The 26,206-nt window shown below is 53.6% G+C and overlaps 1 protein-coding gene across 4 annotated transcripts in view; it reads left to right on the top strand.

Moving 5' to 3' along the window:
• The first annotated feature begins 6,470 nt into the window (after nt 1-6,470).
• ADCYAP1R1 (ADCYAP receptor type I) overlaps nt 6,471-26,206 on the top strand; it is a 64,934-nt gene continuing 45,198 nt past the window's right edge. For 2 of the 4 annotated variants that reach the window (XM_033193284.1, XM_033193281.1), the window contains exons 1-3: nt 6,471-6,841; nt 17,335-17,456; nt 18,984-19,089. In XM_033193284.1, coding sequence (XP_033049175.1) covers nt 17,406-17,456; nt 18,984-19,089 — 157 coding nt within the window. In that variant the 5' untranslated portion in view covers nt 6,471-6,841; nt 17,335-17,405. The remainder of the gene's footprint in view (nt 6,842-17,334; nt 17,457-18,983; nt 19,090-26,206) is intronic. The other 2 variants (XM_033193280.1, XM_033193282.1) reach the window with 1 other exon arrangement.

Genomic DNA, 26,206 nt, shown 5'->3' with positions numbered 1-26,206 from the left:
CAGCCATACAGAAGGATGAGTTCATGTCCTTTGCAGGGACATGGATGAAGCTAGAAACCATCATTCTAAGCAAACTATCACAAGGACAGAAAACCAAACACCGCATGTTCTCACTCGTAGGTAAGAGTTGAACAATGAGAACATATGGACCAGGGCAGGGAGATTCACACACTGGGGCTTGTCGGGAGGTGGGGGGCTAAGGGAGGGATAGCGTTAGGAGAAATACGTAATGCAAATGATGAGTTGATGGGTGCAGCAAACCAACACAGCACATGTAAACCTATGTAACAAACCTGCACATTGTGCACATGTACCCTAGAACTTAAAGTATAATACTAATTAAAAAAAAAAAAGAAGAGGGCCTAGAAATCCAGGATGGAGAAACAGTGGAGTCTCTCTCCCTTGGCCTTGACAAACCACACTGCTATGAGTGGAGAGAACCACGAGGTGGCAAATGATGGGAACCCTCTAGAAGCTCAGGGCCTCAGTCCTGCAACCACAAGGAAGAGAATTCTGCTAATAACCTTGGGAGGGGACCCCAAATCCTCAGATGAGACCCCAGGCCTGGCTCACTTTGACTGTAGCATTATAAGACTTTGAGCAGCGGACCCTGACCCATGGGAATGGTGGGATAAACAACGTGTGCTTGTTTAAGCCACTGCTTCCTACAACTTGTTATAGGACCCTTGATTGTATGCAAGGCCTTGGGCCAGCCCCATCCTGCCGGCTCACACTAACCTTCCCAGCCCCTGATTGAGGGCTAGAGCCCTGGGTGCCTCAATGAATTTCTCGCAGGCAGTCCTCCCATCACCCATGGCAAAAGATTGTTTCATCAACCGCCAACCTGTTCCCAAAGTTGCTCATCAAAGATTGTTCTATTTGCCCTACTTTTAATATAATTATCAGCATTATTTGCATGACACCGAGTCAGGGCTCAGTCTGTCACAGGCCCCATACTATCCTGAGCTGCTTTTCTGGGAAAGGCTGTATCCCTGCCTCATGCAGGCTGCTTCCTCCCACACAAATTATCTGTAATTTCCACACCTCCGTGCTTGCCGTGGCCCTGCGTTAAAGCCAGGACTTGTGTGGGGCTGGAGCACACTGTTATTTTCAAAGCAGTCAAGCCAGGCTCCAGGAAGCTATAGGAACATCAGGTGGGACCTAGCTTTGACTGCAGCACCTGCAAGGGGGGACAGGCAGAGCGGGTACAGGTGTTCACTCCAAGAGTAGCCAGACCCAGACCACTGAGGTCAGCAAATGTGCAGAAGGCAGGGCATGTGCAATGTGGCTCCTGAACACACATGATATGGCCTATTTGTAAGATACTCATGAAGGTCCCTTCTGCAGTCAAAGAATACTATGCACAAATGCCAGGGTATGCAGAAGATGGAGGAGAGGATAGGGATAGAGATAAGAAAAGGAAGTCCTGTGGATAGAGATTTGGAAGTGAGAATGGAAATATTTCATTCTCCTTCAACCAGGGGCCCTGGAGGGTACTCAGCTCCCATGTGTAAACAGCTGTGTCTCTGGGAGGAGACTACAGTAGGTGAATGGAAAGTGTCACTCACTGTCTGACAAGAATTGCCTGACAGTGATGAAGCTATGCCTCCGTAGACAGGCCTGCTGCCTGCCTGAGAGTCTGCAGGAGAGGGAATATCTCTATCTTGGTAGAAAAGATGTGCTTTCCTATTCCAGATCTGTGGATGGCGTGTGTGTGCATGCGTGCGCGCACGCCTGTGCATCTGAGTGCATGCACATACTTGGACCGTATGTGAATGCACCTCTGAGCACACATATTAACTGGAAATGCACGTGTGTATGTGTACACAGTGTACTCAGGTGTAGCAATAAGTATGTATATTTGAGCATATGCTCATCTGGGTGTAAGGGTGCATTTGGATATTTATATACACAAAGGACAGAAACTCAGGGCACTTGACTCTTCACATCTGTCTCTTGCTATTGCCCCAGGCTTCAATAAATTACTTCTTCCATCCGCCCCACCCCCGACACACCCACACTTTCCAACTCCCTAGAGGCATGTCTTCCCTTCTAAGGTCACGATTCTGGGGATAGAGCATAGGACCAAAAGCCCAGAGACCTGGTGTGTTGGCCCAGCTCTGCCACTAGTTAGCCCCATAACAGAACAAACCATTTCTGTTTCCTGAGCCTCATTTTCTTCATCTGTGAAAGGGGGTGCTAAATGGTCAAGTCTGCACTTAGCATTTAGGGCCCAAGTCCTTTGTCCCCTGGCCCCACCTGCCCCCACTCCCAACAGCGCTTTTCCCCTTGCTCGTCCTCACCCGTTGCTGTGCCCTGTGGTGGGTGGGGGACAGAGAGGACTCAGGCCTGATCTCTGAGGAGCTCCCAGGCATCTCTGAACATGGGTATCCCCTTGACTCCTCCTTGACTCCAGGCTTTTCGTGAGGCAGCTTCAAGGATTTCTAGAGCTCTCGGAACACAGTTTGAAAATCATGGATCTAAGCAACCTAACCTTCATTCCCTTGGTTTCTCAGAGGATTCCAAGAGCCCTGGGGACCAGGGTCTGTGGGGTGACTGAAAAGGCTCTAGATGGCATGGGTTCATCTGATGAAGACGCTACCTCGTGGCTCCTCTATGAGACATCAGGGGAAAGGAGTGCACCTGGCCTTCTGGGCTGCTTCTGGGGTGGGTGGCCTCTGAGGAGAACTCAACCCTGCCACTGGAATGTCTCTGGAGCCTGTGTGTTCAGGGACAAAGGGCCTTAGTGGGGCAATGGGCATGGCTTACCCAGCTTCGGGGGGCTAAACTTTCCAAGGCCTCTCTGTTGCTTGCTCTGTTCTGTTGCTGATGCTTCCAGGCCTTCCAGGGAGCACTCCCTGAGGCACCTGGGGCTCCTCAGTGTCTCTCTGGCCATCTGACCCCATTGCAGATGTAGCAGACCAGACAGCATTCTGAATGAAGCTTTCCCAGAGACAGAAATACTATTTCACAGTCTGGCATTCAAGGTTCACACCATTCCCCAAACAGGGATTAAATGGGCCAATGCACAAAAAGCAGTTGCTTCCCAGCCTTTCCATACCCTGGTGCCTGTGGAAAATGAAAACATTTATATGTCTCCTGAGGAAAGTGGAAAAGGCTGCTTATGGCTGCCCAGCAGGCTGAGGGACCAGCATCTCAGCACACTTCTAACCTGTTCTGGACATATGAGCATGCTATCTTGGGATGCTTGCCCGCAAAGCATTAGCAGAGGGCTGACGACAGGGGTTCCTAACCGTGGCTGCACATTAGCATCCCCTGGGGAGTTATAAAAAATTCTTTTGCCCAGGCCTCACCATGGACCAATTATCTAATTATCTTGGGTGGTGAGGCCTGGGTGTAGGCACTTTTTAAAAGCTCCCCGGGGGGAGTCTGTAGCGCCCGGAAGGTTGACAAGCATTGGTGCAAGACATGGTGAGCATTCGGTCGATGCCAGCTGTCTACAATAAAGCACCTGTGTCCTTGTGTGTGCTGTTCTTGTCTGAGCAGCGTAAAAGCTGGAGTGGGGTGGGGTGGAGTGGGGTGGGCTGGGGTGGGGGCCCTGTAGTTAGGGAGGAAACTGCTGCTCAGGAGAGATGAATGCTGGGTAGGGTGGCCTGGCATCCATCTCCCTCAGCCATGTCTCAGAAAATTGAATTAAAACCCATATTTTTCAGCTGCTGCCCGCCTGGCTGGCTGGCTTGTGGAAGGGAGTGAGGCAGTGAGCACCTCAAAGCAGGGAAAAGCTGGTGAGGGGGCCCCCCAGCCTCCCTCCCTAGGAGAGAGGAGGCAGTCCAAGGGGTCCTCTGAGAGAAGACCCTTCCCAGGGGTGGTCCCTTGGCCTCAGGTCTTCCCAAAGCCAGGCAGGTAGGGGTAGGGTGGGAGTGGTAGGCTGGCTGGCTGACAAGGTCAGGGCTAGATCTTGAGGTGAAGTTGATTTTTTTGGGTGATTGGGTGGGGAGGCAGAGAAAAGGGGCCTGTCCCTTGGGAGGTCTAATCTCGGGGAACAGAATTGGCATAGCTCCTCTTCCAAGATTATTTGGAGAGACTACAGTGGATGCTGAGACAGGTGGAGAACAGTGCAGGACGTGAAAGCCTGAGTGGCTCCCAGAATTAAGGGGGTGGAAAGAGCTCACAAGGTAGAACAACACTAAGTTGGGCAGCAGGATAAGATTTCTGATAAGAAAGTTGCCTGTGTGTCCTCGGGCTAGTCTTGTTGCCCCTCTGGGCTAAGGCAGCCCACGCATAGAGAAGGAGACTAGACAACCCTCCTGGATCCCATTTCCAATGTGTGTTCTATGCCTCACCCAGGCTGATGCTACTCAGGGGGCTGGAATTAGAATTGAAGTCTACGAGGGCTGCTAGCCTACATGGCATCTTTAAGAGCTTTAGAGAGGTGCTGCCTCCGGGTGGATCCACTAGAAAAAAGTGCCCCTTTTGGATAGATGGGGGCATGCCTGGTTTGGTGGGCAGTAGGTAGAGTAGGATCTGGATTTCCAGCCCCACTGGCGCCTTCCAGGGGATCTGGAACCCACAGTGGAAACTGAAGAACCAAGGGTATGGAAAGGGAATAAATCTGGAACTGAATGCTGAACTTCAGAGTAGGGGGCCTCTATCTGGAAGTCTGGGCATCCACATTTCCAGGATGGGCTGGTCTGCCATAGACGACCTTGATCTCCACCCTTCCTCTCACTCCCATGCCCTCTACGTCCTGCATTCTGAGTCCCTCTTGACTCTGAGACTCCTGGCAGCCTCCTTTCCCTCACACTTAGTTTCACAGTTTACAGAAAGCTTTTACACACAGCATCTCATTTGATCTTCACAACACCAGAGTCGGAGGCAGATGAAGAAATCAGCTCTCAGGGGTTAGGGCAACAAGCTAAGAAGGGGTTAGCCAGGATTAGAGGGAGGTCCTGTCTGTGTCTGATTTAAGCACAGCACCTGGCCCTTTTCTTTCCATTATTTCTTCTCTCCATTCTCTTCATTCTTTCTTGATACATATAAGACTGATATTCTCCTTCACCAGGAAGCTTTCCTGGACTGAAAGGAATATGAGACAATCAGACTACCAGCATGTTGTGTCAATGGGGGTCAGTGGCCATTGGTCAGTAAAGAGAAACATGGACCTAGGAACCTCCACGTGTCTTTCTGGGACCTCAGATTGCTTCTTTCAAGTTTCCATATGGATTCCTCTCCATCCACAGGTCCTTTCCTCTTTGGTAGACTGGGGACCCCAAAGGAAGGCTCAGGGTTCTCCCTCCTCCTTCCCCCTCCTTGAGGCCTCCTCGACAAGGTGGCCATACCTAGAACTTGGGCCCAAAGGGAAGCTGAGTGAGAATTTACTTGAATGGGCAAGAATAGAGCCTAGCTGCAGAACTGAGATGCTCTAAGAGACTGATGCCTGAGGCAGGGACCAAAAACCGAGGGCAGAGGCAGGCAGGAGCAGCTGTGGGATGGGGGCTGGGGTGGGGTGGGCAGAGGGTGAGAACTTGCCTGGGAATGGGTAGCTAACTACTCTCAGCTAAGTTTTGGCTTCACTGCCAACCCGCTAGGCCACCTTTATTTGTGTAGTTCTCCTTATTAAGCCATTTCTACTAGGAGGAGTTTGGACAGGACTGTAATAACAGTAGCAATAGTAATTTATTCAGCATCGGCGAATCAGTGATACCAGGGAGAAACTACAATGGAGTGAGTGCACCATTTTCATTTGCTGCTGCTGTGAAGAGTCCTGGGAGCCAGTACTGCTGTTCCCTTGTGCAGATGAAGAAGCTGAAGCTCAGAGAGGCTGAGCCACTTACCCTTGCTCACAGAGCTGTGGCACAGCAGGGACTGGAGCCTGCCAGTCTGATATTTTAAGTTGCCTCTGTCCTGTAAGCACCACCATCCCCTTTCTGTTCGTTCTCCGGCGGGGGGAGGGGGGAGGGTCACATTTGAGTACATCCCGACAGGCACCCCAGCACTAGCCGACCCTCCCAGACCTGGGCGGTAGGGGCAAAGAAGAGCCCAAGGAGGGTCTGAGACTTGCCTGGTAAGGAAGTCTTCTTGGAGGAAGGAGAAGACAGGCTCTGATACACAGGAAATCTTGAGGACCTAGGGAGAAGAAAGAAGGCTTTCTAGTCCTGGCTGTGATGGAGGGAGTGGGAAGAGGGTGGTGAGCCCAGGAGGCCCAGAGATAGAGGAGACGGGGATGACAGGCGGCTGAGGCCTCCACCTCAGCGCCCCCGACTCCCGCCACTGGGATTTCCCGCCGCAGCTCCTGCTCAGGTCTGTGCTGCGGGTGGGGTGAGGTTGAGCAGCCCGGCGCCCCCACCGTGCCCCCCACCGCGCCCCCCACCTGGCCCCTCACCGCGCGCCCCACCGCGCCCCCCACCGCACAGCCCTCGGCCTAACCCCGCCCCCGGGCGCTCATTGGCGTGCAGCACCCCCTCCCCAGACTGCGAAGTGTGCAGGGGGAGGCGGTGGTCTGTCGCCTCCCTCCAGCGCCCGGCCTGGCTTCGCGGCGGAGGCGGCGCCTCTCCTGCAGGACTGAGCTGAGCTGGGCTGCCGTGCCGCGCCGCGCGGGGCGGGCGAAGTGGGGCGCTGCGCTCGGCCCCGGGCGGGGACTGACGGCGGCGGCGGCGGCTCCGGGCGAGCGTGGTCCCCGCGTGCGCACACGCACACGCCGCCGCTCAGGGACATACGGACCCCGGCCGCCCGCGGCCACACAGGTGCAGAGACCCGGCTCGGCGCGCTTTCCTCGGCGCACACGCTCCCCATCCCCGCGCCGCGCGGGCCGCGGATTCGCAGGCTGCGCGTCCCTTGCGGAGTCTGCCCCTGCCCCACGGACAGGCCCCGCAGTGAGCAGGTAAGGGTCGCCCCGCCGCGGCTGCCCCTCCACGCCTAAACTGTCTTCTCCCGGCTCCAGAACCTTCGCCCAGCCGGGACCTCGGATCCCCTCCTCTGGCTTGGCGGTCTCCGCCAGCCGCGACCTCCACCGACGGAGAGTGGGTGAGGGCAGGCGCCAGGCAAACCTCCCAGATCCCAAATGAAGCCCCCTCCCGCCTGTGCGCCCTTCCTGCGCGTCAGGATGACACCCCCCAACCCAAGTGTCTGGCGCTGCGCTCCGGGCGGCCGATGGCCGCAGCCTGCCGGGGTAGGGGTCGGCCTAGCTATCTCGCGCCCCTCCTGATGCGGAGAAGGGAGACCAGGGGCAAGGAAGCCATGAGGCCGGAGGGACCCGGAGTGACATGCCGCCCTACCCCTAGGCGGACGGACGCACCTACGCGGATCGGGAAGGCAGGGCTGGAAAGTCCCCCGGGGCTAGGTACCGCAGTCCGCACGGGGCTTGAGGGGTGGGCAAGCAATGTGCTAGGTAGGGGTTGCGGTAGGGGCCAGTGTAGAATGCCCCTCTGTGGTGACACATTCGGGATTGTTCAAAAGAGCGTCGTCTCGGTTTCCCGTGGCGCGGAGGGGCTGGGGTTGGGGATGCTAAGGCTTCGGTGGTCCCAGAAGAAACGCCCTGCGGGGTCTGTGGGGAAACGACACCGGCCTTCCCAGGCTGAAGTGGGCCCGCCCAGACCCCTGCCGGCCGCTTTAAAGGCAGAGGCTCCTGCGGCAGCTGCGGGGGACGGAGGCCACATCCTCGGCGGGACCTTGGCAGGTTAGGGGGCTCAGAAGGGACCGGGGAGCCAATGGATGCAGCTAGACCCTCAGGAGGGAACCCAGCAGGAAGCCGACTGCATTTCACGTGGAGCTGAGGAGCGGAGCCTCACCCCTGGATGGAGCTCAGCCCCCTTTTGGAAGATGCTGGGGGTGAGGGGTGGACACCTGCTAATTCTTCCGACCATTTCTATGTTTTTGAGTGCAGGTGTGTCAGACTCCCTTTATCTTCCCTAGCCTTACGATGTCCCACAAAGCCCCCGGCCCTCTCCAAAGACACAGTATTTGGCTTTTCCCATGAGGGGCCCTGGGGAGGCGCTGGGGGATGGGAAGGGGCTGGACGCAGCATGTGGGGGGCAACTTGCCCTGGGACTGCAGCTGGCCTGAGACAGACAAGCATCCTGAAGGTCAGGGTAGAAGCTTTGAGTGGCAGTAGGATTCCCAAGAAGATGAAAAACTATGTTTGAACCTTTGGGGGCAGGGGCAGCAGGCAGCACCCAGGTTTTATCAGGAGACCCCAATTAAATGAGTTTGGTGCTGGGTACAAGTAGGACTGGTGGAGTCCCCAGTCCTAAGCTAAGTTCTGCTCCTCATCGACCTTGGGGAGGGCAGGCAGAGGCACCAGCTTGGACACAAGCCGAAATCTGAACATACAAATTGGAGATGGAACACGCTGAGCAGGCCCTGGGCCAGATTTTCCAACCAATCCATCAACAAGTGTGTGTGGGGTGACAATGGAGGCGGGCCCGGTCCTTTTCCTCTTTGGCCATGGGTGATTCATGGGTGGTTGGGTGTCTGGAGCAAGACCCCCAAAAGTCTGTTTGCCCCCATGTGTGGTGAGAGGAGGTGTCTGTGGGGAGCCTCTGAAAGGATCCCTCTCCTGCACTGGGACTGATCTAGGCTAAGTGGTGCATTAAGTCCTGTTTTGTATAAGGTTCAGGCTGGCAAGGGATTGATTGGAGAAACACTTTTGACCCATGCTTTTCACATGGCCACCTCTCTCTGTTGTGCATCAACTTTGGGACACTCCCTCAATTTGTGTCAAATAAATAAATACACACATGGGAGTTTATAGTATATGTGGCTGAGAGGCTAAGAAAGCCAAGGCCACAGGGTGGCTTTTCTCCTGGGGACAGGGCTTAGGCTGGAGCGTCCCAGGTTGCCGCCCTCCCAGGGACAAGCATTTCATTGACCTGGGGCTGGCACTGATTAAGTGGAGGACATCTTGTGCTGTCTGCCACAGGGCAGAACCAAGATGTGCCAAGTGCAGAGCCGGAGCTTAGCTCGGTGCCAGGCAGGCCTTGCTTGCCTGAGACCCACCCACCATGGGGCTGACACTGGAGGTGACAATGAGTTTCCTGTCCTAGTCAGGTTTGTGAGCAGGGGCCTGATGCCCCAGACAGGGACTACCAAGTGATTTTCTACCCTGGAAGGCCTAGAGGCCTCAGAGACCCTCAGCCTTCCCTGAGGAGAGGAATCTAAGATTCCAGGGTCTGAATGAGTTGGGCTTAGTGGTCCAGCCGCCTGGCAAGATGGAGACTGGAAACGCCTCAGCTGCAACATGTTTGTACCGAGCTCTGGATGCCGTCAGAGGCAAACGGTGACAGCCACCCCCACAGTGACACACAGAGAGGGAGTGACACACAGCTAGGAAGGCATATAGGCTTTCTATGACACCTGCCAGAGAGCTGGGGTACAATAGTGACAAGCAACACCAGAAAGACAAATGGATGTTGAGACACACCCTCTCACACAGATCTGGGCACACCCAGGGACTCAGAGATATTTGCCCAAAGAAGATCACAAAGGTCTTCATTAGTAAAAGTCCAGCTGCATATTGAATTGAATGGAGGAAAGAGTGTGTGTGTGTGTGTTGTGTGTGTGTGTTGCATGAACCTAGAACAAGGGTAGGCAACCTTTTTCTGTAAAGTGCCAGATAGCAATTATTTTACGCTTGTGTCCATATACAACTGCTTAATTCTACTGTGTAGCCTACTGCAGCCTTAGATGATATGTAAACAAGTGAGCATGGCTCTGTTCTGATAAACTTTATTTATGGACACTGAAATTTGAATTTCATACATTTTGCCTGTGTCGTGAAATATGATTCTTTTAATTCTTTCCAACCATTTAGAAATGTAAAAAGCATTCCTGGCTCACTGGCCGTACAAAAATAGGCTACAGGCTGGATCTGACTGGCTGGAAGGGGTTGCCAGCTCCTGGGTTGTAAGGTTAGGAAAGAGAAATGGTCAGAGAGGTTGACAAAGGGAGGGACTTAGCGCTGATAGCTGGAGATGCCTGATGGTACCTTGGATACTTCGCTCCATTCTACGTGGAGCTCAGAGTGCCCATCTGTTTAATGGGTCAGGCCCAGGAGAGGCTCCCTGCCTAGCCTCAGCACCCTCCACCAGATTGGCCTCCGCTTTGTCCCTGTGATCGATTCCCCCACTCTAAAGACACCTAGAGACAGCATTCAGGACTGAAAAACTGACTGCTGTCACTTGAGCCTGCCAAACAGTTCCTGAGCCCCCTTTACCATTCACCCCTTGTGTCCAAGTCTGTGCCCATGCCCACAGGTGGGGAAGCCACACGGAAACCTGGGCATGCCCCTTGTTTGTAGACATGACTCGAAACTCACAATGAACATGACGAGACCTGAAACAGCTCAGAGGAGAGGGGCTCCTTATCTCAGGGCTGGGGCTTCTCAGTGGAGGAGGGCAAGGTCATAAAGGACAGGTGGGCAGGTGCTGCCTGAGTGGGCTTCCTGGAGGTGGTGTTGGGGGTTTGGGTTGACCTTGGAGGATAGCTGGACACTCTTATCTCAGCTCTCCACAGACTCCATGCATTGCCTTAGCTGCCCTCATCTTTCTCTCCTGATCAATGGGCACTGCAGAGGGTGACTGAGACAAACATATATGTGTGTGTGTGTGTGTGTGTGTGTGTGTATCCTTCCTAGGCACCTCTGAACTTCCCAGCCACTGATCTGAGGCTTGTGGGCTTGTGTAGTGAACCAGGTCCTATCTTGTGTTTCTTCCTTTCTCTACTGCCTCCTCCTGAAATTTCCTTCCTGCCACCTGTGGTGGGGATGGGCCAAGGAGACACTCCTGTCTGATTTTTCCGTGTCTCTGGATTCTGTCCCCCACTTTCCATCCCAACTGCCTTCCTGCTCAGCTTAGTACCCCATCACCTCTACCCTAGATCCAGAAAAGGGCCTCAGGGTACATTTCTGCCTGCACTTTCCTCCCTTGTCTTTGCTCCCCAGCCTTTGAAGGGATATTTTCTAAATGAGAAGCTGATCACTCCACTCCCTTGCTTAGAACTCTTCATTGCCCCACCCCTGTCCGGTGGAACAACCCTCCAGCTTCCACAGACTGGCACCAGCCCTCCACCCTCTCATCCACCTCACCAACTCCTGATATCTTGTTGTGCTGCTTGACACCCTGGAATCACCTTCCCAAATCCATCCAGGGGGCACTCATCCAAGTTTTCTGGGCACTCATGTGTCTTGCCTGTGCCAGGTGCTATGGGCACACGCACATCAGAGCTGGGCTCATGCTCACTTAGGAGAGGCTGAAGCTTAACCAGGGTCTGCACCAAGTGAAAGGCTCTCAGTGCAGAGCTACTCCTCCTCAAGCCATACCCCCTGCCTTGTAGGTGCTCAGTGAACACCGTCCACAAGCTTGTGCCTCTCTCTGGCCAGGCTTCCTGTTCCCCTTCCTCCCCTCCCTCCTCCTCTCATTCCCTCAGTCCTTTCCCTTCCTACCTCCCTCTTCTCCCTGCATTTATCTTCTGTCTTCTTCCTCCCCCTCCTCTTAGCTGGCCCAGGGGGTGCACTCCCTGACACCTCCAGGTCAGGAAAGGTCCCTGCACTATCCAGTATGGAAGAAGACTCCTCACAGGACCCTGGGAAGGACTCGGCAGCATGACCTTGGGGAAGTTTCCTGGTCTCCTAGGGCCTCAGAGCCTCACCAGTGAGATGGGATGATACTGCCAACGTTCATGGGTGCCCCAGCCTGGCCCTTCCCTGCCTTGGACCTGGTTCCCCACCCAAGCTTGTACGAAATGCAGGGCACGAGTGGGATCATCACTAGGGCCCATCTGGTGGCCTGACTCCTGTCACCTTGTCACGCCTGCCATTGTCAGGAGCCCCTGGCCCAGGAGTGTGTCTGTGCCCTTTATCGGCTCTGGTCTTCTTGAGGAGGAAGGAGGTTCTAGAGGGTTTCCCCTCCTTCCCTGCAGTAGCTTCTGTCCCTCCCTTTGAGGGGTGAGTGGGAGGGGGGCAGTGTTTCATCTTTCAGCCTTCTCTCCCTTGTTCCTGGCCCTAGGAGGGAGAGGAGGAAGTAGGGGTGGTCCAGCTCCCCTGTCATGGGTAAAGAGAGCATGGGGAGAGCAGGGGAGGCGAGTGATGTACTTAGCCTGGCCATCTCCTTTCTAGTATCCAGGCCTGTCCTGCCCTGTAATGGGGAGGGATGCTGAGTGGCCAGAAGATTCCAGTAAGAGGTGGCACAGATGGCCCCAGCCCCTTGAGGGGCAGATGAGAGTCCCAGGGCTGTGTGACCCAAAGAAGAGGTGGGGTAGGTTGTCCACACACTCCTGTGTGGGCTTATGTGAGGCAGAGGAACCTGTGCTGCTCAGGGCTGGTTGGGAAGGGCACAGGGACATCAGAGCTTCCCACTGTGGGCCTGGGCCAGACGCTGGAGGGGGGCAAGCCCATCTCAAGAGCAGAGTTGCCTTCAGCCAGGGGAAGCAGAAGGGCTCTGCCGGGCTTTGGACAGTACAGGGACGGCTGGAGGGTCTCTGAGTCCCCTCTGCACAGAGATGTGGGAAGTCTGCTAGCCCAGTGAGTCACTGCTCGCTCCCGTGTGCTGACTGATGATGCCATCCTCTGTGTGCAGGGGCCACCGCTGCTTGGTGCAGCAACTCAGAGGAGGACATGGCTGCTGTAGTCAGTTTAACTCCAGGTTTGGTGGCTGGACTTATGAGGCCTGAGGAGGAAGGGGGAATGGTGTGCTATTGGGATCCCCCTGAATTCCCTTACAGTCCAGGTATCTGTCACACATCCCATTCCTGCCAGGCAAGCCTCCAGGCTCTATATTGTGTGACCTTGGAAAGTGTGTCGCCTTCTCTGGCCTCAGTTTCCCCATCTGCATCTTGGGAGGTGGGCTTTAAAGTCTATTTCAGGTCTGAAATGTTGTATCTGTAACAAACTCCTCCTAAGGAGGAAACTAGATATAGATATGTAAATGGGTGTAGTGGCGGGCCAGACTAACCCCTGGAGGTGTGTGTGGGGGTCCCTACTAGGGTACCAGTGGACTCTGAACTGATCTCCTTTGACCAGTAAGAGAGGGCAGTGGAAGCATAGGGATGGAGTGCACCAACTTTGGAGCCAGACTGCTTGGGTTTACTTCCCAGCTCTACCAGGGACTTGCTGTGTGATTTTGGGGAAGTTGCTTACCCTCTCTGTGCGTCAGTCACCTCTGCTATAGAATGAGCTAATGCTAGTAACTATTTCAGGCAGGTTAAATGAGTTAACACATGTTTATTGCTTGGAAGAGTGTCTGGCACATACTGAGTATTTAATAAATGTTAGCCTTTAGTAAATAAAATCACAGGAGGCCTGCTGTTCCCATTTTGAGTGGTACACGGTGCTGTGGGGGTGGAGGTGATAGCAAGAGGGTGCAAAAAGTCTGAACACAAAGTGGTGAGATAATAATAATAATTAACACATGTATAGCCCTTACTGAGTGCCAGGCTGTAGTATATACTCTACAGTTTATTTGTATAAATTTGCTGATGCCTCACTGTAACATCTGTGAGATAGACATTAATATTACTCCCATTTTACAGATGATAAAAATAAGGCACAGAGAAGTTAAGCTGTTTTCCCAAGCTCCTAGGGCAAAAACTTCTGGCAAAATGGTCCGAAGTCTGTTATACTAAATGCCAGGAGGTAACTTTAATCATCCTTAAAAACTATCTGCTCCAACAGATCCTGGACCCAAGAGAGAGAGCCAGGGAATATGAGGTGACCCGTTTTCCCATCCTGAGCCACTTTTGCGGCTCGGTTGAAATCCATCCTCAGGGAGGGGAGAGTTCAATCCTGGGCTGCAGTCGCAGGGCCTGTCCTGTCCCTTGAGGGTGTCACTAGCAGCTTGGGAGAGTCCGGAGGAGGAGGAGCCACTGGCAGGGCTGGGGTGGCCAACAAGTGAGGGGGCCCATCTCAGAGGGACACTGCAGAGAAGCACTTGGTTTGGGGCAGGCGGCCTAAGTCTGTAAACTCTGAGCGTTGTTCAGCGGGGGGCAGTGCAGCGTTGCAGTGGGGGCAGAAGTGCCTGAAAGGATTACCACCCAGAGAGGGGAGAGGCTGTGGGAGGTGATCCCTGAGGTCCCCAGCCGAGTCAAGTCCTGGGAGCTCCCAGGTTCTCTCTCTCCTGCTCTTTGCTGGCAGGGGCATCTGTGTCCAGTTGGGCAGTGGGTGGACTGTAATGGGTGTGGGGACCAAGAGAAGGTAACCGTGGGAATCAAGAACCCTGGGTCTAGTTCCAGAGGAGGCGCCCTAGTGAGAGTGCCCCAGCTCCCTTACCCTGGGTCACACCTGTTCTCGGGGCACACCTGTTTCCTGGTAAACAGCCTGGTGATGAAGCAGAGGGCTGGGGGTGGGTCGGGGCTAGGGCCTCTGCTGGAGCTTGTCTGCAGTCCACTGCAGCTATAGCTGAGGAGCTGCCTTTCCCACAGCACGGGCGAGGCCCCTGCAAGTCTGGGCATCCCTGCATGTGTGCATGCATGTACACACGTGTGTATGTGTGTGTCGTGCCTACACCTGCACCCATATCTGAATCCGAATATATCTTATTGCCTCTCTATAGCTGAAGGCCTTTGCTGAGTGTGTGTCAGCGTGAATTGTTCTGTATATCTACAGTCTGATATGTGACATCTGAATTGCCGTGTGCTTGCATCTGCACATATCTTCTTTCTGTGTGTGGTCCTCTATGTGTCTGCGAAGGAGTGTGTGTGTGTGTGTGTGTGTGTGTGTGTGGTTACCTGTTGGTCTCTGAAAGAATCTCTACCTTGTGTATCCCATCATGGGAGTTTATATTGATATCTTCAAGTGGTGGCCCTGGGGATAAACGTCTCTTTGTCTCTATAGGGTTGACATGTCTTTATGATCATCTCTGTGGACCTGTTTCTGTGTGTGTGTGTGTGAAAGAGAGAGAAACAGAATCAGAAATCCACCAGTCCTCAAAACACAAACTCACTGTCTGCTTGCTGCCACCTGCTCCCCCACCCCACCAGAGCTGTTCAAAATCCTGGTTTCCTCTGTGCCAGCTCCCTGGGTTCTAATAAAGGTTAAAATAGAGGCTTTATAATCCTAACTATACACGAGCATCACCTGGAGAACTTTAAACACCACTGCTGCCCGAACCACAGCTGAGTGCTTCTGATTCATTTGGGCAGGGGTAGTTTTGGAAAGCTCAGATGACTCTAGTGGGCAGCTCAGGTTTCATACTGGGGTCGGAGGTTAGGCCTTTGCTGGGGAAGCAGTGAGTATCCGCTAGGGGGCAGCCCAGTCTTAACAGGGGTAGTGCTGCTGCCATCTCAAGGTGTTGCTGAGAGCAAGGAGCTCTGTTTTCACCTTTGTGGCCTGAGGTTGTGGAAGGTGCAGGGAATCAACCCCTGATCTTGGAGGCTCTCTGCCTTGCAGGATCTCCCCACAACACTCTGCTGGCCTAGAGAGATGGCCTCCAGCCTCTGCCGAGGGTCACTGGTGCCAGACACTCCTCCCTCGCAGCCAGGCAAGTCAGGAGGGTTGTCTCTTTGCAGGCAGAGCCTTGGGTTCCCCAGGGCTGGTAGAAGTGACCAAGCCCTTTGGGGGCCACTAGTGCTAGGTCACACCAGAGGTAGCCTGTGGCCACCAGGGGCCTGGCAAGCCCTGGGAGCTGGTACAGAGACCGAAGCCTGAGTGCCTGGTAGAGATGGTGCCTCAGGGTGCCCAGGACTGCTGAGACCAGTGCTTCCCCAGCCTGCCCTGTCTTCCCTGACCCACAGGAAGAGGCTGGGCCAGTGTTGCCATGGTCTCCAGGCTTCTTGGAGCATCTCTTGGGGATATGTGAGGCCTCCCTCCGCATCTCTGAGTGAGCCCTGGTGCATAATATGGGGAGATGGGGGCTCCCTCTTTTTGAGCCTTCCTGCAGCTGGTTTTATTTCCACTTTTTGGATGCCTGCTTATCTCCAGCTTGAGCTTGGAGAGGCCCTGTGGGAGGCAAGGAGAGAGGGAGGGGAAGTGGTTAGGCAGAGAGTGAGGGACACAAAGGCCCCTGCGGTGCAGCAGCTCTGCCCGCTGGTGGGGGGTGTGCAAGGACTAATGGTTGGGATACACATGAAGGATTTACTCAGGCCCCCCATGGCCTCCTGGGCCAGGCACCTGTGGGTTAGCCGTGCCCTGATATGGGCCTATTCAATCTCTTTTATAATAATTTAATAGTAATAATAATTTTTAAATAACCATAAGCATTGCACAGCTCTACTGGAGCCTATTTAGCAGTGCCTGTTGATGGATGCTTTGCTGTCCTATTTTTTATTGTTGATGCTATTTTAAAGGATGCGGTGGCGAATGTGCTTGCATGTGCTTCTTTTCGTCCAAGTGCAAATATTTATCAGATGCAGAATTGCTGTGTTGTAGGGTGTATGTCGTAATGATCAGTTTTAGAAGCAGAGTGTACTATTCCCCCGGGAGCATGCTGGGCTCTTGCAGCCTCCTTTTTCAACTCCCTGTAACCTATCTGTTTGGTCCCCACCAGTGGCCCCAGTCCTTGCAGACCTGCCCCCTTGGAGCTCCTGCAGCTCTGAGGCTTGAGCACATGCTTCAGCTGTCACTGTATTTTCCGTGTCATGGTTTAAGGCTTTATCCCGAAGATGAAGTAGAGTGAGGTAGGGCAAAAAGAGGGTGTAATTGTTAGGGAACCAGGCCAGGCAGCTGGAACAAAGAGGCCCTTTAAGGGGGTAATTAGCTAGAAGGTGGTTTCCTGCTGGTGTAACAGTCTGGAGCTAGGTGGGCCTCCAGGCAGGCTGGGTGGCTGGGTTCCACAAGGTCACTTGGTGGTCCTGCCTCCTCTCACAGCGTTGCTCCCTACCCCCCTCAGATCCTGTTCACGTCCACACTGTCAAAGTCGGGTTTGTCATTTGGGAAGGGTTAAAGAGCAAGAGCAGAGATCATGCTAGGACCTCATGCACAGAGGGTGCAGATGTGGCCACAGGCTGCCACCCACATTCCATAAGTGCTAATAACTTCATCATGTGCCCACACCTCCAGTCTAGAGATACCAGGAAATATCATCTCTAGGTGAGCATGCATGTGCCAGCGAAAGCTTTGTCACTGTGGAGGAGGGGGAAAATGCAAAGATTTGGGGAGGCAATCCCTCTGTTGCCAAGGAGAAAGTCATTCCAGAGCATGCCAGGAGACTGGTGGAGCTGAGCCAGTGTGTACCCATAGTATCCCAGCACCTAGCCCAGATTGAGTGCCTAGCACATGTTTGCAGGGCAGAAGAAGAAAAAGCAAGACGGATGCAGGCAGGGAGGTGGGGTTATCCTTGGAGGCTGAAAGCTCTGCTGCAGGGAGCTGGGGGAATAAGGAAGGGAGGTGGTCTCGCCCCCTGCCACTGCACTGGGCTCACAGGATTCACATCTTTCCTTCCTCTCTAGCCCAGAGACACGTTGGGGCTGACCCACAGCTGCTGTCAGCGGGAGGCCAGTGGTGCTGGCCAAGAAGTGTCATGGCTTGTGTCGTGCAGGTTTCCCTGGCTGCTCTCCTCCTGCTGCCTATGGTAAGGGCCCAGGAACGTCTCTCTGGGAGCCCCAGGCTCACCTGAACCCCCACTCCAGAGAATCCATGTTTTATGTGTGCCCTCAGCTCAGCTATTCATCTGGCTGGTATTTCTGCCAGCACCACCACTGGGCCACCCAGTGCCTTTGTGTGAATCAGAAAAGACATGCCTTCCTCAAGACCCTGTACTGATTTGACTAGAAATGATTACAAAATTTACAAATCTTTATGATGGTAATGTGTGGCAACCTTTAGAGTTGCACAGTACACAACCTGCTCAGCTGAATGCAGGAACCCTGGTCAGGGCTGCAGAAGGTTTTTTCGATTTTCTCATCACCATCCCACAATGCCCTGCCAGGACAGAACTCAGAAGGCTGCCCCCTGCTCAGGTCTCTCCCTGAGCAAAGGTGGGGATGGGGAGTGGGCAGAGGAGGACTCCCAGGTATTGGTCCCACCACTCTACCTAAGAGTTCAGAATAGCAGTGGGTGAGGCTGTCCTCAGAACTCTGGGTACCAGTCCTGCCTCTGCCCTGACTCACTGTGTGGCCACAGACAAGCCTGTCCCTTTCCCTGAAAACTGCCTGCACATCTGTGAATAGTAGGGATTGGACTGTGTCCCCAAACATGGCCCTTGGCAACTCAAATGCCTTGTGACTGCCTCCATACTTGCTGACACCCCCCTGGGAACCATCCCTGCCCTGGGGTCTTGTGTTAAAGCGACAGCATTTGGAAGCAGCTGTCATAATAGCAGTGCATAGACTGTGAAGTTACTTGGTCCTGAACTTGAAGCCTATATCTGCTATTAACCAGCGGTGTAACTTTGGGCTGGAGTTTCTTAACCTTTCTGAGCCCCAGTTTCTCCTTCTGTAAATAAGGATGGTGAGTAGTCCCCACTAAATGGCACCACTGCTCCTTATCCTGCAGCTGCTGGGGGCACCTTCTTCCTGAGCCCCTGGAGGAAAGAGACAATGAGCTTTCTCAGCCTGACTTCTCCCCTACCACTTGTTTTCTCCTTTAAACTGCAGTAGTAGCCTCGTGGCTGCTGGAGTCAGACCTCCTGGGTTGGAATCCTGGCTTTTCAGTCTACTGAGCCACATGACTTTGAGCAAGTGACTTAACATCTCTGTACTTAAGTTTCCACATCTGTAAAATGGAAAATGATAAAAATAGTACTGCATAGTACTCTCCAGATCCATACACATGCACACATATGACACTCAGAATAATGCATGCACAGAGTGAAGTGCTGTATGCGCTTGCTAATATTGTTATAAGATGTGGAAACTGAGAGCCCAGGAGGGAGTGGGACCTGTCCAAAGCCACACATTGAGCTGGTGACTGAGAAGAGCCCTCATGGTATCTCTCAAGGTGAATGTCAGGGCCCCTGCTGGCCCTGACATCTCTTGTCACTCTCCTCTCTGCTTCTACTCCCCACTCTCTCCAGGACACTGCCCCTGGGGCTTTGGTAGGAGAGCCTACAGGCGGCCTTCCTACCCGCTCCCACCGTACATCCTGTGTTCTCCTACAGGCCCCTGCCATGCATTCTGACTGCATCTTCAAGAAGGAGCAAGCCATGTGCCTGGAGAAGATCCAGAGGACCAATGAGCTGATGGGCTTCAATGATTCCTCTCCAGGTGAGCGGGGCAGTAGGGAGCCTGCCACGTCCCCAGTGCCAGCTTTCAGAACTGTTTTCCTGTTCTCAGGCCCACTTAGCAGAGAGTGGTCAAGGGTATGGGTTTCTGGGGCCTTCAGAAAACCCTTCGGAATACTGATGTTCTGGATCTGCTCTGGGCAATGATGCTGGGGCTGCCGTCCTCAAGGTTCGTGTGGCCTGGATGCTTCACAGCTGTTCTGGGTAACTGGACATGGCCGCCTTCTCTCCCACAGGGGCTAGGATAGCTTTGGTGCCTGGGCTGGGCAGTGGCTGTCAAGAGCTTGTTAGCGGCAGAATGGGCCTGGTGGCAGCAGAGACACAGCTGTTGCCTATGGCTGAGCTGTAGAGCACTTGGTCAACCCAGGGCAGGAAATGTGGGGTCCTTTCCAATCTCCTCTGCCCATTGCATCAGAAGTCAGAGAAGAAAGCAGCAGCAGGAACTGCAGGTCTTGAAGACTTGGGTACAATGCTTCTCCTGGGACTGCATTTGAGGAGGGTCCTGCTTCCCTGCGCTGGAGGAAGCACACGTTGCAGGACATTGAGCGTTCTTAGCCTCTCCCTCTAAATGCCCATAATACCCCGATCCCAATGACAGCCACAAAATGCCTCCCAAGATTTCAAATGTCCCAAGGGAGTGACACGATCCCTGGTGAGAACCAGTGGCCCCATCGAACCCCTCTCATCCTAACTCCCCATTGTGCAGATGGGAAGCTAAGGCTCACACAGCAAAGGTGCCTTCGAATCTTGGCCTCAGGGGAAGTTGGGGATTTGGGGGAGGGGGCATCACAGAGGCCTCTCCAGCCTCACTTGTGCCTCAATCGTTGGAGGACTGGCTCCATGCTGCCTAAGGGTAGGACTCTCTGCTCAGGCCGGAGGGATTCATTTTTCCTTCTGGATCCTCTGAGCACCATCTGTTTAAGCACTTGATTAATCCGCAGCCCAGTTAAATGGAATGGTCCCACTGGATGGAGCTCCCCGGCCAGTTGCTTCTCAGTGAACATTAACTGGTGAGGGAGCTACTCTGGGCTGTGCTGGCCTTTGCCTCCAGCTGAGCTCTTGCTCAGCCCTAACAAAGGCTGAATGGGGATTTGGAGCCCCACCAGTGAGGGAAACTGAGGCAGGGGGCCCAGAAGGGCACACTGTTGGAGGAGACTCAAATAATACCCCAAGAATATCTGGTCCAAGTCTCTGTTTGGAAGGTGGGACTGCCGAGCCCTGAGGGCAGGGATGGTGTGGATCACATGGAGGATCAGGCTGAGGTGGGTCTGGAACCCAGGTGTCCTGCTCCCAACCCAGGGCCATTGCTCCTGCATCACATGTCTTGGATACATTTGGGGTTGAGCAATAAAAGCATCCAGGAGGGAAGAATAGAGGCAGGGGCTGGGGTGGGACAGGGACCTCGGTGTAAGCTGTGTGCAGTTTAATTGCACACCTGCTTGTTGAACTCTGGGCTGAGAGGGCAAGACAGGCCTGTCCACAGGAATGTCGCGGCAGAGACAAGGGAGATGGATGCCAGGCTGGACATACAGCATCCCTGGAGGGGCCAGGCCAGTGCTGGGGAGCAGGTCTCACCTGCAGGTGTGCTCAGGAGAGGAAGAGATAAGTTCTCTGTGGGAAGGATTCATATATTGAAACTAGATCCTTGCTTCTCAAACCTGGCTGCACATCAGAATCACTGGGGAACTTTCAGAAAAATGTACTCCAGCCACAATCCAAACCAATTAAATCAGAAGCCTGAGTCCGTCATAGTCACCATAGTTTTTAAAAGCTCCCCAGGCGATTCTAATGAGAAGCTGGTGTTGAGAACCCTTGAGCTAGGCCCAAGGGATAGGTAGGCATTTGAAGGCAGTGGAGAATTGAAGGATAGACGAATGGGTGAACACGGTAGGCTGAGGAATCCACAAGAGGCAGGAGCCTGGTGTTTTCGGCAGTAGTGAGTAACCTCCTGTATTTGGAACTCAGAACTGGAGCAGATGGGTTGGGCTGTCGAGGGGGCATGGCTGAGGGCCCAGGGAGCAGCTATTGTGTATTTCATGTCCATCTCCACTGGAGTTGAAGGTAGGGGAAAGCAGTGACCGGCTCCCACTGAGCTGGTATCTCTGCAACTGCCCCAGGGGCTCCACTTGTCCGCCTTCAGGGACCTTGTGAGTCAGGGCTGGTCACAGGAGGTCAGGGTGTGAAGGATTCTCCAAGAGGTGAGTGAATAGCTCTCCTTTAACCCTGTCCAGATGGGAGAGGAGGCTGCACCCTCTCACAGTCTGCCTAAAGGAGAGGGTCCCTCATCTCTCCCTACTCGTCCCCTTCCTTGAATCATGGGGTGGGGCTGAGCTAATTAAGCAGAAGCAAAGGGCAGCCATTAGGTGGGGAAGAGGAAAAGACTAAAGGCCCAGCTGGACCACCAACTCCATGGCCCTTTCCTGCTCTGGGCCTCAAGATCTTCTTTTAAAATGAGTGGGGTGGAGTGGATCATGTTAATAGCCAGGCCCTCTACAGACTTCCTGTGTGCCAGGCTCTGTGCCAGCACGTCATTCTACCACCGCAGCGGCTGGGGGATGGGAGTGGTTCTATTATGACCCCTATTTTATAGATAAGGGAACTGAGGCACAAGGAGGTACTTTGCTTAAGGACATAGTCCATTAAGAGGCAGAGGTGGAACTCGCCCTCAGGCAGCCTGTACCCTCAACTTCTGGGATGCACCACCTCTGAAGAGTGACACCCTCTGGGTCCCAGTACCCTCCCAGCCCCAGCACCAGCCGTGGGATCTTTGAAGGGCCCTTAATACCTTAATTTTCATGTCTGAAAAATGGAGGAAAAATAATACCTACCACATGGGATTATTGCATTAAGTGATAAAAGCCTGTGAGAAGTGCTAAGGACAGCATATGGCATTTGCTAAGCGCTTAACTAAGACACTGTAGTTATTAGGAGCTGTCATCTTGGAGTGTTGGGGGTCTCCAGGGCTCCCACCTTCTGCTAGATCCCACTTCTTCTGGGGAGTAGAGAGACATCTCTAGGAAGCAGGTCAGTGCCACTTGGAACAATCCTGGAAGGCTCTCTGGTAGAGCAGGGGAGAGGTTAGGGACCAGATCTGGGCTTCAGAGGGCAGATGGAGAGTACGGGAAGGTGGAGAGAAGCATTCAGCTGGAGAAGGGTGGAAGGGGAGCAGTGAGTAAGGCGGGTGAGCACTGTAACAGCCAGCACTTCAAGGCGGGCACTGGGTTCTCTGTCTCTCTCTCTCTCAGACATGCACGCATGTGCGCGAGCGCGCGCACACACACACACGTGCACGTGCTCACGCTCAATAACTCATTTAACCCTCACCAGCCTATGGGCTGGGTAGAGTTTTACCCCCATTTAACACATGAGGCTGCTTAGACACAGAGAGGTTAGGTTGCTTGTCTCTTACCTAGTAAACCCCTCAGCTGGGAAGATGGAGCCAAGGTGTGCATGTGGATGGTTCTGGAGTCCATGCCTTCGCCCCTGGGCTGCACTGCTGCTCAGAAGAGGAGTGAGGAGACGCTCTGGCCCTCAGCTTTCCCCTTGCCAGGGTGAAAGGTCATATAGCAGAGGCAGTTGCAGTGAGGCTGGAAAGAGGCCTTGGGAGAGAGGGGCCCTGAAATGTGCTCGAGGTCTGCCCTTTTCTTAGCTTTGAAAAGGCCAAAGGGTGTTTGTGTTTCTGAGGCCCAGGATAGAATGAGGTCTCGGCCTCTAATGACTTGCTTGGGAAGGAGAGGGGCAGGCCAGGATGAGGAGAGGCCCCTGGGGAAGCTGTCCTGAGAAGCAGCGTCCATCCCGCTCACTTTGGGGTTGTGGTCTGAAGAGCTTGCCCTGCAGGCTGAGGTTGGAGGACTCCCCTCAAGGGGACCTCAAGTTCAGGGAGAGCGTTGACCTTGCTGTCACTCACCAGGGAAAGCCTTACTTTTCCCCCATTGCACCTTAAGAACCTCTGGCCTGCTCTTAGGGGCGCCCTGACTGGAGCTGGGCTTCTTGGCTCCAAATTAAACACACTTGTGAAAGATGGGCCTCCAGTCCTGTCATCACACCTGCAGCACTGTAGAGCCCCCAGGAGCATTTAAAGATGCTGATGTCCAGGCCCCTCTCCAGACCAAAGTCCTCAGCGTTTGGGTCAGGAGGACTCCATGCAGATCTGTGTTAAAAGCCTCCAGGTGACTCTAAAGTGTATCCAGGTCTGAGAACCACTGGCCAGAGCACAGCATCCACCGGGGTACTCAAGTGATCTCAGGCAGAGAGTAGCCCCTCAGGGCCCAGATAAGCCAAGCTGGGGAGCTCACTACTAGCCGAGTCAAATCTGAGTGTACCAAAGAATCGACATCTATGTGTTGTGTTATTAATCCATGCCAGCCCTCCTGCTGCATCTCTTTCCTGTGCCTTCCCTGCCCGGGTGGTCCCCAAGCACACACACCATGCACAGAATGCTGGCCAAAGTTCAGCTGATGTCCTTGAAACACACTTGAAAAAGGAAACCTGACAGCTTGTTCCAATGCCTGTGAGTGTAAATTCACAACAGTGTCTTTTATAGAGTTTTAACATACTTCTATATATTTTGTGTGTCTCCCACAATCTTTTAAATCTAGTAATATGAGTCAATTGGAACAAGAGTCCTGATCTTAGTTGAATTATGTCTGTGGCACTGTGTGTGTGTGGCTGGGGGGCTCCAGGGGGCTCCAGGAAGGCACTTGTTTCCTTCAAGCCCCTGCTCCTCACTGGTCTTGGGACCTCCACTCCAAAGAGAACGTAGGATGATGCTGAGGGGAGGCACCCACGGTAGCAGGCAGCTTAATGGGAGTGAAAAATAGAGCCCAGAGAGATGGCCATAGGGAGTGAAAGCAAGTTTGCAGCCTGCCTTGCATTGTTTGCAAAATCCTTGTCATGTTTTAAAGGTGTTTATTGAGGAGAGGAGGGGCTTTGGAGACATAGTTAGTCGTTTTGTCCCTGGTTCCAAACCCCCAAATGCTAATGGAATTTGAGCCAATACCAAATTGGCTCTATTATGTGATGCCCACGGAGGCTGAGGCCAGAGGTGATGGTCATTGGCCAACCACACTGGAGGCAGAGCCGGCTCTGAGATGGGACCCAGGTCTGTTATCTCAGACAGGAAGTGCCCTTTCTCCCGCAGTGCTCTCGTGGCCAGAAGGGAGGGACAAAGAACACCTGTACCTGGGAATTGGCATCCCCAGGCCACACAGCCCTCAGCTCTGTTTACTTTGCAGTCTGCCTGCCCAGGATGAGACCAGCCAGCATCTCTTCTTTGCAGGGCTGCAGATTTTCATCAGCCCAGAAACCTTCCTTGCATCTAAGCAGGGTTGGTCAGTGTGGTCCTCAATGGGGGTCCCCACACTCTGGTGGAGAAGGAAGAGGAGGCCTGTGGTGGCCATAGCAGGAGCAGCAGAGAGCAGGCTTGGAGGGAGGATGGAAAGGCCTGCTCATTGCTATTCTGACCTGGTCTCAGAGGCCTCTCCAGGGCACCAAGTGCCTTGAACCAGTCCTTTCTGCCTTCACTAGAGGGGAGAGGCCAAGAGGAGGGAAGCACATCAGAGCTGGGCCGAGGCTTCCCCATCCTTAGAGCAGGAGGAGCTTCTTGTCTGGGCCTCTCAGCTGCTCTGAGACTCAACAGGCCTCAAGCTTGAGGAAAGGGTGGTGTCTGCAGGGACCCTCATGCTGAGGAACTTATTCCCTGTCTGACAGAGGGTTTCACTTCTATCCAAACTTGTGTTTTCCTGAAGTCTGGTCATTCTCAAACTTGAATATCAGATCTTCTGTTAAAACAGATTGCTGGGGCCACCCCAAGAGTTTCTGATTCAGTAGAGCTGGATGGGGCCTGAGCATCTGCATTTCCAGCAAGTTCCCAGGTGGTGTTGCTGGTCTGCGGTCCATACTTTGAAAACCACGGACTTCCAAAGGGGATGGCAGCATCTTTAGTCCTATGCCACCCCCAGCACTCAGCTCACAGCGGGGTCCTCATTTTATGGAACAGAAACATTGGCTGTAAAGTAAATTTTGGTAAATTGAATTGTTTTTACCCTGGATTGCATGCTAAAATGGGGACCTTGTTCTAACAATACCTGGGCATCCTCAGGTGGCTTCTCAAAGGAAGGACCACGGCTTTGTCTGAGTCTCTTTGGTGCCCTGCTCTATGGAGTTTTGAACACTGTAGAACTGGACAAAATCATCACCATGACAACCCAGGATTAGCTCCTTATTTTGTTCCAGACAAAAGCTAATAGCTCGTGCGTTCTCTCTCAGTCACCCTGCCTGAGTGGATCCCTTCCCTCCTGCTCTCACACTTCACTGCCACTCCTGGGCACTTTATAATGTCTTAGGTGGGAGCAGCTCCAGAAAGTGTATGCAGCACTCCCCCATCCACCCCCGGGCCTGCATTCCTCTCCCCATGTCCCCCAGTGGGGGCCTATACACAGATGGAGCCACGAGGCTTGGAGTGTTGTCAGGAGTGGAGAGGTCTCACAGAGAACAGGATCTGTTCTGATTTTCAACCTCTGGAGGAAGAAGGGGAGGACGGAAACTTGGCCTCGGTTGCACTCAGCCATCTCCTCCCTGAAACATGTTTTCCTGGCTGCTGTGTCCCTCGCCTGTCCTGGTTTTCTTCCTCAGTCTTCTTTGCCAAGGCCTCTTCTAAATGCTGGCATTTCTGTTGGGGCCAGGCCTGTTCCCTCCTCTTTTCTTCCCTGATCTCTATTCTCTCACTAGACAAACCATCCATGTCCGTGGCCTAAATAGCATCCCTGTGCTGCCCGCTCCCTGCCCTCTTCTCCAGTTGCTACTTCTCTAGACTCCAGACTTTTCTCCAGCTGCCTACTTTGACAGCTGTCTCCTCTTGGCTCTTAGCACTATCTCAAACTGAACATACCCCAGACTAAGCTCTTGCTTTCCAACTTGCCTAATTCCCCCAACATCTGCTTCTCACCTGGCCCTTTCCACTGTGGTAAATGATCCATCCATCCATCCATCCACCCATCCATCCATCCATCCATCCTCCCACCCACCCACCCACCCATCAATCTACTTGTTCATCTAGACACTGAAGCCAGAAACCCGGGTGACATCCTTGGTACCTCTCT

Source organism: Trachypithecus francoisi, unplaced genomic scaffold, assembly GCF_009764315.1.
Source record: "Trachypithecus francoisi isolate TF-2019V2 unplaced genomic scaffold, Tfra_2.0 Lachesis_group4, whole genome shotgun sequence".
In the NCBI taxonomy this organism is placed as follows: domain Eukaryota; kingdom Metazoa; phylum Chordata; class Mammalia; order Primates; family Cercopithecidae; genus Trachypithecus; species Trachypithecus francoisi.
This window is presented reverse-complemented; position numbering and strand designations above follow the sequence as displayed.